Below are 15,420 nucleotides of genomic sequence, written 5' to 3'. Positions count from 1 at the left end.
TTGCTCCAGTCTTGAGCCCTTCCTCTCGGTGCTTGTCCAGGATGATGATATTGGAGACCATATCTCTAATCTGTGAATGGTAAATGAATCCCTGTGGAGTTTCTGCAGTCCTCTCCGTATGGAAATCTACGGGGGATTAGGAAGATAGTATCAACACATCCTCATAATCTCATATAGAGACACTAGGCCTGGACGGGGACAACTGGGTTTTGTTATAAAGCCACAATCAGCTAATTTCCACTCATACATCAATAGTGCTTTACAAAAACAAATGAATCTGTCTCATGTCTACTCCATAACAGAGATGCTCACAAGTCTTTGAGCTAGAGTCCAAGTCAAGTCTCAAGTCTTTGAGCAAGAGTCTAAGTCAAGTCTAGGTCGTAGCTGAAGCAAGAAGCAAACTAACATTAGATGGTCAAGGCTGAGCTAAACATGTTTACTCACCACAGATTATTAACCTATTTGCTGTTACCACAAATCTACAAGCTGATCCTCCATCTCTGCTGTCCACATTAATTTCACCTTGTGCTGCGCCATGACTGTGTTGCTTATGCTTCCGTCTTCAATCATCTCGCTTTCTGATTGGATATTGTTTCGTTTCACATGATAATCTCCAGAACGTGCACGCGTTTGTCCTCGGGGATCCCCCCACACATCAGGATTTCTGATTTGCGATCGGGGCGCCTCCAACGTTCTTCCGATAAGGTTCGGACACTTTTAACACACCTCACACCAAGGGAGAATCTGATAAGATAATCTGTAGAACCAAAATCAGCCCGATTATCTTTTGGTGTGTACCCAGCATTATGTCGCACTCTAACTCGAGTCCCCATCTCTGCTCCATAATTTACTTCTTTTGAACTACAATATTTTTACTTGTCAAATGTATGCTTTGTTACCCCTTTTAAATGCAAAATGTTGTTTGTGAAAAGAAAAAATGTCTCCTGCCCAAAGGTTTAGATGGCAGGGCAGCCTATTTGCTGATGCTTGAACTATGGATTTTAGAAGAATGTCTTATAGCAGGATATTGTTCTGAAAAGTTAATCCACCAAGAGATCAATAGACTGTCACAACCCAGTTAATTGACCAAGCTGGGAAAATGAATTAATCACAGACTAGAGAGACAGAGAGAGAGAGAGAGAGAGAGAGAGAGAGAGAGAGAGAGAGAGATGTGGAAACAGATTGAAATGGACAAAGATAGTTGATCATTTTATTTAAAAGCATTCCTCCTTTGCTCCCTCTTCAATGTAAAGAACAGTCAAACTGAGCATATGAAATATTTTAAGTTGTGCTGTGTTGCCAACATAGACTATATAAAAAAAGTGGACGTAGCCTAGGCAGTCTTTAAAACCTTCTCAGTTTTGTGTACACATGGTTAATTCCCCTGACAGATATGTGCGTACATGCACATGCTCATACACACACTGGGTGGCCATTCCTGCCTGCATCAGCATTTTATCAAAGGAGGAAGAGACAGAATGCAGAATTAGAAGATTAGAGGAAAAATCGGAAAGGAAGATGTGAAAAACAATGTGGGAAATTGTGGTGAAATTTGTTATTTTACACAATGTTCATTTCACCAAGACATTTTCAAGGAGAGCAGTCTGTTGTCACTTGAGAAGTACTCTTGACTCTATATAACACATAGCCCCAGTGGAGCTAGCTGTGGCACATGCCCCCCCCCCATACACACACACAATCACACACACTCCTTGACATGGCCCTGGTGGAGCTAGAAGTGGGTAATTAAAATGTAAATATTGATATTTTATTATTTGAAATGCCTTCACCGCAATGGGCTTAATGTCACTCCATCTGTCGTCTCCACGGAGGCTTGGGGTTGCCCTCAACGACCGGCTGCCCCCACCCAAGCAACCCCACCATGGCAAAGGCTATAACACTCGACAACCGTCTCCGTGCTGCCACGTCTCCATTTTGGGTCTAATTAAGTGTTAAATATTAGCACCCGCAAACCACAGAGGCAGCACACACCACACGTACACACAGAGAATACCGCACACAGCCCTCCTCTCCACCTCTGTCTCTCTCCCCCAACTCTCTCTTTCACGCACACACATCGACACACACACAGAACACCCATCTCCACTACAGCAATGGGAAGATTTTAAGTGTTAATCTTGCAGTGCTGCTGATGGTGTCTAATGTATGCAATTAACAGTCAGCCAGGGCTGAGGGTTTGGTAATTAGCTGGCTGTTCACACTGATTAGAGGCTACTGCAACCCTATGACTGTTCTACTCTCCCCGAGGCCGCACAGAGAAGAGAGAGAGAAAGGGGGAATGTGGTGGAAGGAGAGAGGAGGGTGAAAGGGGACAGAAATAGAAAGATATTTTAGCTAACAATATCAGGGGGGATGAAGGTGAAGGTGATGATGGTGTGTGTGTGTGTGTGTGTGTGTGTGTGTGTGTGTGTGTGTGTGTGCAACATGTGTATTAGAAAAGTGATTGGTTGTGTACCAAATTCTTGTATTTGCAAAAACATGTGTGGGCTATTTTCCTTTGTTCGAAAAGTATTGGTCATGTCACGATGTTTCAAGACAAATATATAATATAATAAATAATAATTGGCTTTGAATAATAATAATAATTCATTAATAATAAAATTTGTGTCTGATATTGTCTTCCTCAAAATAATTAAAATCCTTGTTTAAAAAATTTTAAATTATATCAGCTAATCCTCCAACATTTACAAATCCAGAATTTCAAGAGTCTTAATACTGAACACAAGATGTCTCCAACTTTAATGAAACATCTATTCTCAGTGTGTGTCCTTTGTAGGTGTCATGGTTCCACATCGCATTTGCGCAAGTTGCGTGCTGGACCAGGATTGGCCTCCAAACTAGTTGTGATGTCACAAAATCATGCTTGTACGTGCAGAATAACCTTAAACTGAGATTTAAGTTTAGCACAGAGAAACTTTCCACCTTCAGTAGATGAATGTGAAAACAACCAAACGCTTCACAGATAGTACTCTGCACAGTGAAGCTCAAACATCCAAGTAAAGGAACAATACGCAAAACACATTTATGATTAAAAGCCTGTCCAGATAGGAGCAAATTTGGCTGGTTCATACAAACAGCAGGATATTTAGTGACGAAAACATGGTGCCTCATTGGCTTCAGTATCCACAGTGTGCAGAGGCTTACTGGTCAAATCATGAACATTCTTCTCTCTCTTGACCCGGGTTCGCTTGGTTTGAAATACAACAATAGTTACCTGAGGTGTCAGGTAGCCTTGCCACTTTCCCATAGTATAAACTCCACTTCACACATTAGGTTTTTTATAGTCTATAGTGACTTTGTACGTGTATCTATGTATGTGTGTTTAACTTGGTGTGTGTCCTGTGTGTGAGTGTGTCTTTAAACCCCTCTAAATTAGCTGGTTCTCTGGGTAGATTTGTTTCCATTTCGCTGCGCATCTCTGTGTAATTGGGTCAGCTGGTGGATGTGTGTGCATGTGTGTGTGTGACAGCATTTGCCAGTGTGCTTGTTGTGTGCGTGTATCTTGTGTGTGTTGTTTCAGCTTGGCCAAAGCCATCACAGGGGGTCCGTGTTCATTTGGGCCGGCGTCTGGCCGTATGTTACAAAACAGTTTGAGATGTGCACACACATAGACACATAGACACATACACGCACGCACCCACACTCAAAAAGCATCACAAGGGAGCACTTGCATTGCACAGCATGCAACAATGTGCACACCAACACACATTTTAACACAAACGCGTACAGAAAGTGGTATAAGAGAGAGCACTGGAGCCACAAAACACGGTGTGCATACAGAACAAATACACACACACATGCAGGGCAGTGATGTGGTGCTAACTGTTGGAAACTTCACGTGTCCTAATGCAATCTCTATCTCAGTGGGCCAGTAGACTTAAATCTGTCCCCTGCAGAACACAATACGTGTACATGCTGCACATAGACATCCACTATTCTCTTCACGCCTACAATGAGCCACTAGATGAGTTTACATCACAGTTCTCAATACCTCTTTCAAAATGCCTCATAACAAAACAGATTGGGTACACTACATCAAAATTGAGGATGGTGATTATTGGAGAAAAAACATTCCTCTATTCATCAACAGTAAAATGCATATGTGCTGTTGTTTCATCTGTGGGTTTCTGTCAGTTCTCAAAAGAAACTGAACAGTTTCTCAAGAAAATCTTTTGACAGTTTTCATATGGTACATGCCTATTACATGTCTATTACAAATGTTTAATGCAGAACAACAGACAATCTGCTTTTTTTTTTTACTACTTTTACTACTTTGAGCCAGGATGCCTCTCTTACAGTAACCATCCAGTTCCCCTCACTGTGCATAGTGTGAACTCCGTTTTGCTGCATTGTGTTACATTTCAGTGACAATGTGTGAAGCTTATTCTTACAACTTCAACGCAGATAACTCTTGATAAGTCTGTGAATCTTTGCTGTTAAATTGTTGAGACAGACTGAGAAGATTCCTGTTAAATGTGTCCTGAGGCCATAATCAAATAGGACAGAGCACAGTGTCATTGGTAACAGAGCAAGCAGGTGCTCAAAGGTCTGCTACAAGTGTGCAGATGGACCACCATATGTATTTTGTAGTATTTGTAACCTATTTGTATTCAGATACTCGGCTTTACACAGAACAAATGTAGAATATATTTACTTACAAGCAGGGTTTGGAAGGCATGTTTTAATGAATTTGAAAAACGACTAAAATAGCCTCTCTGATATACAGAGGCAGTCATGTACTTTTGGAAGATTTAGTAGGCAAAATGTGGTTGAAGGTACATAATATGACAAAGAAGCCAAATCATTAAAGTGTCTAATAGCACTGGATTCCAAAAGAAAACAACTGTTTGTTATGTAAAACTGGCATTGTGGTTTTATAATCTTTTAGCATTTGGTAATTAGCTGAGCCATAACCCTAACAAAATCTAATAAAACCCTACCACCAGCCAGCCACTCAAATATTAAAGGGTATCCAGATAACCTGTTAGTGAAGTTGCATATACTACATAACCTCAATATCCCTGATTCAATTAAAGCTTGCAACTTTTGTTGTACGTCATTACCCTGTCATTATTAAGACAAGAATGCCGAAAAAATCATATTTTTTAAAAAAGGGATGTTCGAATTTTGGAGATTTACACAATAGAAAACATAATGCCCAAGCGCTTTTGGCCTATTCTGTTCAAGCTGCAGTCTCACACTGGGGGTTAAGTTTGGTAGTTGGCTCATTCAGATCAAATGTAGTCCAGCAACACTGATTTGACCCGCTTTTTTGCTGGCAGCACCCTAGCCTTGTACACACACCTGAGCCTGATTGTAAGAAAATACTGTCAGAGAGTCTTCCAATATCAAATCATATTCTATGTAGAGGCTGACACCTGTCATTTAATTATATCAGATGTACTTTGCTTTCACTTACTCTCAGTTTTACTTGTGGACTCCTTTTAAAAACAGACTTCCAGGTGGTTCTAAAATAACACCCAAATATATGCAGAAAGTCTTGTTTTCCACTGCAGTGACATAATGTAAAGACTAGTCATGTGTTAGTAACTGGTACCAGATCAGCATTGCAACCAGTTTTCACACCTATCACATTAATCCTCTCACACACACACACACACACACACACACACACACACACACAGAGAATAGCCTTCTTTGATGCATCAGTTGTTGCAGATGTACATAGGCACTATCATACAAACATTCACAGACTCACATGCACACACAAATAGCTTCACAAATGCCACAATCTGTAAAACACAAGTGCACATGTACTCATAAGCATCACAATCGGCTCTCACTGGTTCCCATTTGCCCTGTAACCACAAGAAAACAAATATAGGCCTCCCGGATATGTGTGTTCACGTGTGTCTGTGTAGCAACTGGGGCATGAGAGAGGGCTATCCTATGTGTGTGTCTGTGCCAGACTGTTGTGCGGTCTCGGGTGTAAACGTGCAGTCAGGACTCATTTGGCAGACAAACAGGCCGCAGGGTGGCTGGGGAATCGACGTGTGTTTGTGTGTGTGTTTGTCTTTATGTGTGTGCCTGATAGAGCAAAGGGAAGCGAAAAAGAAAGAGAGCGCGAGAGCAAGCAGTAGAGGTTAAGTCTGCATGACTGCGCTGCAGCCTCTTTCTGTCAGACCAATATATGGCACATGCACACACACACACACCTACACACACCTTCATAGTTACAAACTGTTTTAGAGGACACACCCAAATAACAGGACACACACACACATCCAACCAAATAGATCATTATGTCATTAACTTGACATCATGAACTCCTTACCTCATCTCAGTCATTATGTACACTAGTGTGTTTATTAAAAACAAAATTAATATCCACAGTGTCTCCTAAAAATTAAGTTTTTATGCTACTAAATTAGCAGGTTTGTGTCCTGAGCCACCTTAACTCACTCACTTATTCATCATCAACCGATTATCCTGCGTACGGGGTCACAGGGGGCTGGACCCAATCCCAGCTGACATCATGAACATTTTGCTGCTCTGTAGATTTGTTCATTAAATGTTTTTTCATTATGTGAATAAACGATGTATCTAGGCAGCATTACATTGCTTTAAAGTGTCTGTTGCAAATTTGTTGTGCATGACAGTCAATTTTAGGGGACATGGTTTCAGGGCCACATAGTCACATTAGAGAAAAGGTTAGCACAGAAGAGGAGCGGTGACAGACAGATGACAAGAGGCTGCAGATCCTCTCTCTTGGCCTCATTTGAATTACGCTAGAAAATATTTGGGTTTGGACATTTCACGTAGACAGTGAATGAAGACTTCCCTGCACCAAATGTTTAGAATATACAGTATACCATACTTGGTGTTTAGTTAACACTGATAAAGAAAAAAAAAACACATGGCTCAACTTGCAGGTCATGTCCTATAGCAATTTTCTCCTCTTTAAAATTTATGTTACTATGTTTATCAAAGCTTTGAACTTTATTTCCTTGTACATTACTGTACATTCAGCTCAGCCCACCATCACCACAGCAAACAGCACACGAGTTAACGGCATCCACACATACACAAACACAGACACAAACACACTCCCACACACAGCATGAGATGCCTTATCAACAATGGGCAGAAAGGAAACGTAATTAGAGCCAAATAAGGAACCTTCTTTTGTCAAGTGAAATCACAGGTATGAAAGAAAGGTCTCCACCCCTCCCAGCACCACCACCATCTCTCCTTCTAACACTTCTCCACCTTTTACTTTCTTCTCTCCTCCATCTTACTCTTTCTCGTGCTCTCTTTCCCTCTCCATCAATACCTCTCTCTCTCTCCATCATCAGCACTAAATTCCCATTGATGTTTCTTTTCTTCTGCTGTATCGATCGCTTGCATGAGAGGTAGGGGAGGAAGGGAAGAAGGGAGAGATGGCGTTATCTGTTAATTAATTTGTCCTGAAGCTGGCCGCCTATTAATCAGACAGATAAGAGGCATTGGATGGCTGAACAGCGCAGACAGGCGGGTAGGGAGGGGAGGGGGTCGGAGAGGCGCACACATAAACACACAGATAGAGACGCACAGGCAGAGTTTCACAGAAACATGTATGGGAATGTATGCATATATAAGAAATACAAACATGCTAATAAAACAACAAGCCAGCACACTCACACTACATTTATGTATTTTAGGTCCAAATACACAACATAAGCATAAATATACTCACAAAAGCACACAAACTGCTTTCACACTCATTTACACACACAAACACACACACACACACACAAACCACATCCAGATAAAAATCACTGATGTACCTCAATAAGAAAAGCCAGCTCAATAAATTAATCACAGGGGTTTTAATTATTGGTGTTTCCTTTGTGTGTGTGTGTGAGTGTGTTTGTGCATGTGTGTGCTTGTTGCGTGTAATTAGGAGGGAGATGTGTTTTATGGGAGGTATGTGCAAACCCTATTATTAATATATAGCTAGTCATGCAGATGTGTTCTGGATGACTGTGTATGCATGGTTGTGTGTGTGTGTGTGTGTGTGTGTGTGTGTGTTCCTGCCTGTATGCATTTTCAGTTTGTGTTCTTCTATTAGTCTAAACCTACAACTGTGTGTTTGCCTGTATGAGAGCAAACGTGTTTCTATATCTAACACTATAAAACACTACATACACTAAACACTATATACCTGCATGAACAATATGTACATATGCAAGTGTGTGTATTGTGCATGTGTGTGTGCTGTCCATGAAGTGTGTGTGTGTGTGTGTGTGTGTGTGTGTGTGTGCGTGTGTGTGCGCCCACTTCTTGAGCCATGTGTGCCCTGGATCAAATTCCGCCAGAGGGATGTGTCTGAATTGATTGAACCCTCCGCACTGCTTCCAATTCCAGAGCGCTGGAAACACACACGCAGAGACAAGTTAAAACACACAACCAGTGACACCATTAAATGATATTAACCCCTCACTCGTGCTTTCTTCTCTTCACTTGACCCCGGGGTTTGAACAGATCCAATAAGTGTGTGTTAAATTTAGTCATGCCCATGCTTATTTCCCCTGCCCACGATGAGTGGTGAAGTCTTAAAGACCCCCTAAAGACATCTGAGATATGTGTGTACGTGTGTGTGTGTGTGTGTGTGTGTGTGTGTGTGTGTGTGTGTGTGTGTGTGTGTGTGTGTGTGTGTGTGTGAATGAAGACCCCCTTAAGAAATTCACCTCTAATCCCTTCTGATGATTTCATTAAGTAGAAGAAGACACTGCCAGTTGGCAACGATACTGCTCCCTTCACTGTGCTGTGCGTGTGTGTGTGCGTGTGTGTGTGCGTGTGTGTGTGTGTGTGTGTGTGGTGTATCAATCATACACTTTTGGATTCCTTCCAGTGTGTTTCTATGCATTTATGTCTATGCATATGTGATACTGTGTGCGTGTGTGTGTGTGTGTGTTGGAGATGTTAACAGTTGTAGATAGAATGAATTAGAGCACATTACAAACAACAATAGCCTGCAACCTGGACATAATGAGACGCCTGCCATTACCCATCAACACACTGTGAGATAAGAGCCCCAAACACACATGCACATACACATAAACACACCAACGCGCACACACTGTCACGCATCTACCATCTCACGAGGAGGCACATTGCAGCAGATGTTGTAGAAATATCTTCCTTCTCATCTGCCTGCTTCTCCTGGCAGGATGTTCCTCTCAAACACACACACACACACACATACACATTGGAGGGCTGCAGTGAGGTCTGACAGGTGTGCTCACATGGGCCACTGTCTTTGCCTTTCCTATGAAGGCTTGCACACACACAAAAATGCACACATAGGCAGACAGGCAGGTGTGAATGGACAGGTGTGTGAGGAGAGGACAGCTGTGAGGAAAGGTGTGAGTGGGCAGGTGTTCCATTAAAGAGATAGACAGACAGAAATAGAAAGACAGACAGTGAGAGACAACAAGCAACAGTGCATTTAAGTAAGAATGTAATCCAAATATATGAAATGAAAAAGCGAAAATATTGCAAACAAAATGATAGTACAAAAAATGTAAAGAACAGTCTAAAACAGACCAAACAATCAAAAGGCAGCGAGCAAAAATGTACAAAATAGAGAGACGCAGACAGACAGGACATACAGACAGAGATGTATCAAGATGGATGGGAAAAATGTGAAAGCCGAATCAGACACACAGATGGTCAGTTGTAGACAGACGCTTACAGATAGAAAGGCCTGGATTGGAGAGACAGACAGATATAGACGTAGGCAAATAGAAAGACATGGATTGACACTGGAGAAAGCAGGAGTTTTGAGGCCATAGCAGCAATTAGTGTGTGTGTTTGAGCGGTGCAGCAGCGATGGCCAGCATTGATCCATGGAGGTTGTGTCAGGGGGAGATAAGGCCTGCCTTTCCCCAGAGAATAGCCCTGGGCACAGGGGAGAGAGGAGGAGGAGGAGGAGGAGGAGGACTCCGGTCAGCTGGATGGATGGAGGGTGGGCAGGGATGGAAGGGGGACAGCTGATCTTGACCCTCGCACTAGCTTGTCTTCATTTCCTTTGTTTCTCCTTAGTTTTACTTTTAAATGTCAATTAATTTACTTTACCAGCATGGCTGTTTTTTACAAACAGCATCTATATCACAAATGTTATTTGAAGTTGTCAATTTCAAATAACGTGTTTTTAAAAAACACATCTTTACAAGAACAAGCCAGCATGTATTTCCTGTTTTTCCCACATACAGCGTAACAGAGTGCTTATCCTTCTACTGCACGGCGTTGCCCTCAGCAACAGGATACTTTTTTGGCTCATTTTATTTGTATATTTGACATGTCAGGAATCAATCTAATGAAACATTTGGGGGGAAGCCTTCTTAGAGGAAGACCATCAACATGACTGTGGTGTGAGTGAAGGCTAAGCAGATTTCATTATTTTGCATGTTTAGATACTTATAACTTGAAAAAAAAAATGTACTTGTGTACATCTAAGGAAACATTAAAATGTTTTTAACAACTTTTGTGGTCAAATATATATTTAAAACATTTTGTTTTGTTATGCAGTCAGGCCAGTTTTCATTCCTATTCAATTCTCCAAAAAAGTTTGGAGAAGTAAAGAGGCCAGATTGTTCTTTGTGATGTGTGATGTAAATTAAATTTATTTTGTTAATTTGTCACTCAACTGTTTTTAAAATTAACAATCCTCTTTCTTGCTTATCTTCTCTGTCTCAACCATCCCCAGGTTTCTCTACGCTGTCTTTGGCAGACCAGATGAGTCTACTGCAGAGTGCATGGATGGAGATCTTGATCCTACGTGTTGTCTACCGCTCACTGTCCTTTGAAGATAAGGTTAGTGTCTTTGGCTTTGTGTTTGCTTCTCGCTCTAATGAAATAAAGAGACACACAGGTTTATTTGCAACCTTTCCACTTCTCTGTGCTTCTCTTTAGTTGGTGTATGCTGAGGACTACATAATGGACGAGGACCAGTCGAAGCTAGCTGGACTTCTTGACCTGAACAATGCAATCCTTCAGCTGGTCAAGAAATACAAAACTATGAAACTGGAGAAGGAGGAATTTGTCACTCTCAAGGCTATTGCTTTGGCTAACTCAGGTTTGAAATTCTTCACTCTCAGCTGATGTTTTTGTCTGCAACTGTTTCTGTCTGTGTGTTTGTGAACACACGACTGGTGGAGAAAGACTTAACCCTGGCAATCTCCAGTCTCACGGGACTTATTTAAACTGAACCATCAAAGGACGGATTTCAATACTCCACATTCAAACACACACACGGAGTTGTCAAACTTCCCACTTTTACTGTTAAAGCCACACACAGTTTTCTCGTTATGCTCTTATAGTCGCACAGTCACACCAAAACCACCATACAAACACACACACATCTTCAACCTGAAGCCCACCTCCCATACCCAAACAAAGTGGCGATTCTTTTTACAATTAGCATAGTCGTCTCTTCAGATGCCTGTTAAATAAGGTGAAATCATTAGAACCCAAAGTCTGTCGATAAAGCCCCCTCTCTGATGTGTCCAGCTGCATCGACAGCTGACTGACACGCACGCACACACACACACTTTCTCACAGACGCACATACACACACACGCGCCTTCTTCCTCCCATGACCCGTCTTTTGAACTTTGTCTTGGAAGCTGGCCAGCTCTTCAGTACTCTTTAATTACAAGGGGGGAGCTGTCAATACAATGTGTTTAAATGGGAGAATGCAATGGGAGAGCTTTGAATAGGGAGGGAGGGGCCTTTTGTTCTGATTCTGCCACCATCAACATACACGCACATTTACCAACACACACACACACACACACACAAACACACACAAATACACTCAAGCTTTTTCTCAAGTACGCCCCTTTCATCTCTCTGACATATACATACACAGATTAGCGTGTTCTTAAATGTGAAGCACTGAAAAATGTTTGTTCACACACATACAGTACATACTGTCATGCACATGCAGAAAATATTGACATGTTTTCCTGTGGGCTATGTGTGACAATCAATCTCTTGGCTCTGCCTATATGTGTGTGTGTGTGTGTGTGTGTGTGTGTGTGTGTGTGTGTGTGTGTGTGTGTGTGTTGCTGGCTGGTTCTGCTGGCTGGACAACCGTGTTGATGATCATGATGATGATTTAGATGAGTTACTTGGCAAAAAGGTGTTACCTTAGCCTTTGTTACTTCTAAGATTTCTATTGGCCTGGACGGGTTGGCAGGTCCGGTAGCGAGAGAAAGAGTAGCTTAAACTTTGGTGCATCATATTTCAAAAGCATAAATGAACAAGCAAATTTAAAAGTAACATACACAGATGTATTAGGTGCACCTGTATAAGCTATTGCAATCCAAAACAACATTGTAATTGATGATGTTCAGTTATTGTTGTCACTGTGTCAGAAGGGCCAACTAACAAGTGTTTTCTTGATTAATCAGTAAATCTTACGGTCCATTAAATGTCAGAAAATACTTGAAAATGCCCAAAGAATACCAATGTGACATCTTCAAATTGCTTGTTTTGGCTGATCAACAAATAAAAATCAAAGATGTTTATTCTGTAAAGATATAAAACAGAGAAAAAAAATTTAAAAATTAATCAGTTATCAAAATGGTTGCCAGCTGATTTTCTGTAGATTGAATAATTGATAAAACAACTAATCATTTAAGCTCTAGATCCAACTCTCTGGTCAGTTAGTGGTGGTGTTGCTGTACATTATTATATTACTGTCAGGCTTAAGACATATGATGTGCTGGAAAGGTAGATGACTAACTGACTAAATGTCAAACTAGAATATATATATTTTATTCTGCAGTTGTAAATTGCAGTTGCTAACATTTTGTGGAGATGAAATGTCTTGCCAGCACATTCAATTGAAAGAATATCCAGATAAATTCAGAGAGTAATTATCTATCAGAAGCTGACCCCACTGTTGACAAAACTCATTTGAAATAGTCATCCTTTTAACTGATTGACATCAGAACAGCTGACACCCAAAAAGAATTTTGTATCATTGCTCCAGACTTTCTAACTGCTCTTCAAGACAACAGAATGCTAGCATTAGCATTTTGAAGGGCATTGACACTAATTAATTCACAGGATGCTAATCGTCTGCATTAATGAAGCCCAGCCTTAAGAAATGTTAGCAAACGTGCCCCACATGTAAAGACAGCTAAACTAGCCATGGGAAACAGGAGGCACGTGTGTACGTCCGTGCGTTCATTTATGTGCGTGTGTGCATTGTGAGTTCTATGTTAACGTGTGTTTTAACAGCCTTATGCGCTCGTGCTCATTAACGTCTGCTGTTTTACTTGTGAGTGTACTGCGGGTCACAGCACAGGCAGCAGCCATGTCTACCATTCTAAATACTAAACACACAAGATTAATCAAAAACAATGTGAAACTCATTAAACTTAATTTTAACTTATGGACATTATAAGCTGTGCATCACGTAATTACTTATTAGCAAACAAAAAATAAAGAGGAGAAGAGGATTCTGCCACCATCAATACACATACGCCAACACACACACACACACACACAAATACACACACTCTTTTTCTCAAATATGCCGGACTGTTAGAAAGTTTTTTTTAATTGTGATAGACAGTAAAACTCATTTATTAGTACATTCAATACGTTTATTATGAGTAATAGAGAATAGTGAACACTGTACAAAGTTTATATTAGATATCGTTGAACAGGAGACATTGCATAAGTGGCAGTTAAATATATGTATATATATATATGTGCTGAAAATGTTGTCATTGAAAATAATGAAAGAACATTTTAGAAATATGAGCAAAACAACAACAACTGGCAAAACAGAGGTCTGCAAAACAGAAGTTTATATTGTATGTACATTGTGTTTTAGGTTTTTGTATGAACAAAAATGTAAATAATAATCCAACTCACTAAGATATGTTTTCCCCCTCCATGCTGCTTTCCACTGAGCAAAACATCATTAAGCAGCAAAGTATGAAAATAAATCCAGATGAGTGGATCACCCACTAAACCTGGAAAAAGTAGAACATTTGAGAACCGATAGAAGCTGAGTTTTCTATTGATCTGTATAGAATCCAACCCACTGACTAGTCTGGACCTGCATACTGATACATGCATTACGCTCTATAGATCCAACACTGTGTAAGTGTGTACATCAATGTGTATGTCTCTGTTTTCACAACATTTTATGTTGAATTTATTTTGTCTGCGCAGAATAATTTTTATGTTTTACTTGCCATTAAATTTCTGTTTTTCTAAGTTCACATTTTCTTTGCAGAAGTTTGTTAGTACGTACATGTGCTTGTATTCAACCTCTGTGCATCTGGATGGTGTGAGCGTGTGTTTGTGAAAGAAGTATACTGTGAAAAGTATTGGATGTATCACAAGTCAGTATCCTATGATAAAGGCTGACAAAAAGGCAGACAATAACCCCTCACAAAATAGGATCACATTTAATATTCTATAATTGAATCACTCGGGTCCATTCAACAGACACACACAGTAACGCTCAGACACATCAGCACTTTCCCACAGAAACATCCAACCTTTCAAACACAGAGGAATTTGTGCTGCTTAGTCTTTACACCTCTGTCGTTTGACATGTTGCTATCAAATACACAACCACCCCAAAAGAGAAAGTGAAGATAGTAAAATGTAAAGGTTTTTTTTGAAAGCTCCATGAAGTTTGTGTGTGTGTGTGTGTGTGTGTGTGTTTGTCTGTCCGTCTTTTTATTTATGAAATATTTAAAAAAAATTAATCTGTATACATACTGTGCACTCATAGGTCTCATCCCCTTTGCAGATCAGGTGTATGGTGTAGTGGCCTATCAATAGTTGCCTTGTGATTATTATTTAACATGCATGTAGTCATTGATCGGAGACATTGATCGGAGGTTGGGAGCTAAAGGCCAGCTCACATTAAGACTTTGCCTCCCTAAGGGGCAATATGGAGCATTATCATTGAGGGACATTCTCAGCCTCTACTGCCACATATGCTGAAACACACCTTGCATGCCAGCTCAAAGAGAGATTACAGATGTGTGTAGCGAAATACTTATGCACACACACACACACACACACTCTCTTTCTCTCTCTCTCTCAGGTGTTCCTGCATCTCTCCATCATTCTACAAGTCTATCTCTTTTTTTCTCCGCCCACTCATCTCTTTGTCTGTCCATTCATCACACCCACAGATCCACTCTTTAAAGACAGCCCCTGAATTTAAAGCCCCATTCCCGGATTTAGCTTTAGCTAGAAAATGTGGGTTTGAAAACTACATTACAAAGCAGTGTTATAATTTACTGGTGTTGAATATAAAATATGATATTAATAATAATAATTATAGTAGATTATTAGCATAATTCTCTGGTTTCACTGGTATATGTGCAGATGCAAATGTAGAGAAGTATTTTG

The 15,420-nt window shown here is 40.6% G+C and overlaps 1 protein-coding gene across 2 annotated transcripts in view; it reads left to right on the top strand.

Moving 5' to 3' along the window:
* Positions 1-15,420, top strand: part of esrrga (estrogen-related receptor gamma a) — a 173,181-nt gene that overhangs the window by 153,760 nt on the left and 4,001 nt on the right. For both annotated transcript variants that reach the window (XM_046032280.1, XM_046032279.1), the window contains exons 8-9: positions 10,733-10,839; positions 10,939-11,101. In XM_046032280.1, the coding sequence (XP_045888236.1) occupies positions 10,733-10,839; positions 10,939-11,101 (270 nt within the window). The remainder of the gene's footprint in view (positions 1-10,732; positions 10,840-10,938; positions 11,102-15,420) is intronic.

The sequence above is a fragment of the Micropterus dolomieu genome, linkage group LG20 (assembly GCF_021292245.1).
Source record: "Micropterus dolomieu isolate WLL.071019.BEF.003 ecotype Adirondacks linkage group LG20, ASM2129224v1, whole genome shotgun sequence".
NCBI classification, from domain to species: domain Eukaryota; kingdom Metazoa; phylum Chordata; class Actinopteri; order Centrarchiformes; family Centrarchidae; genus Micropterus; species Micropterus dolomieu.
The sequence above is the reverse complement of the archived record's forward strand: the minus strand, read 5'-3'. Positions and strand labels throughout refer to the sequence as shown.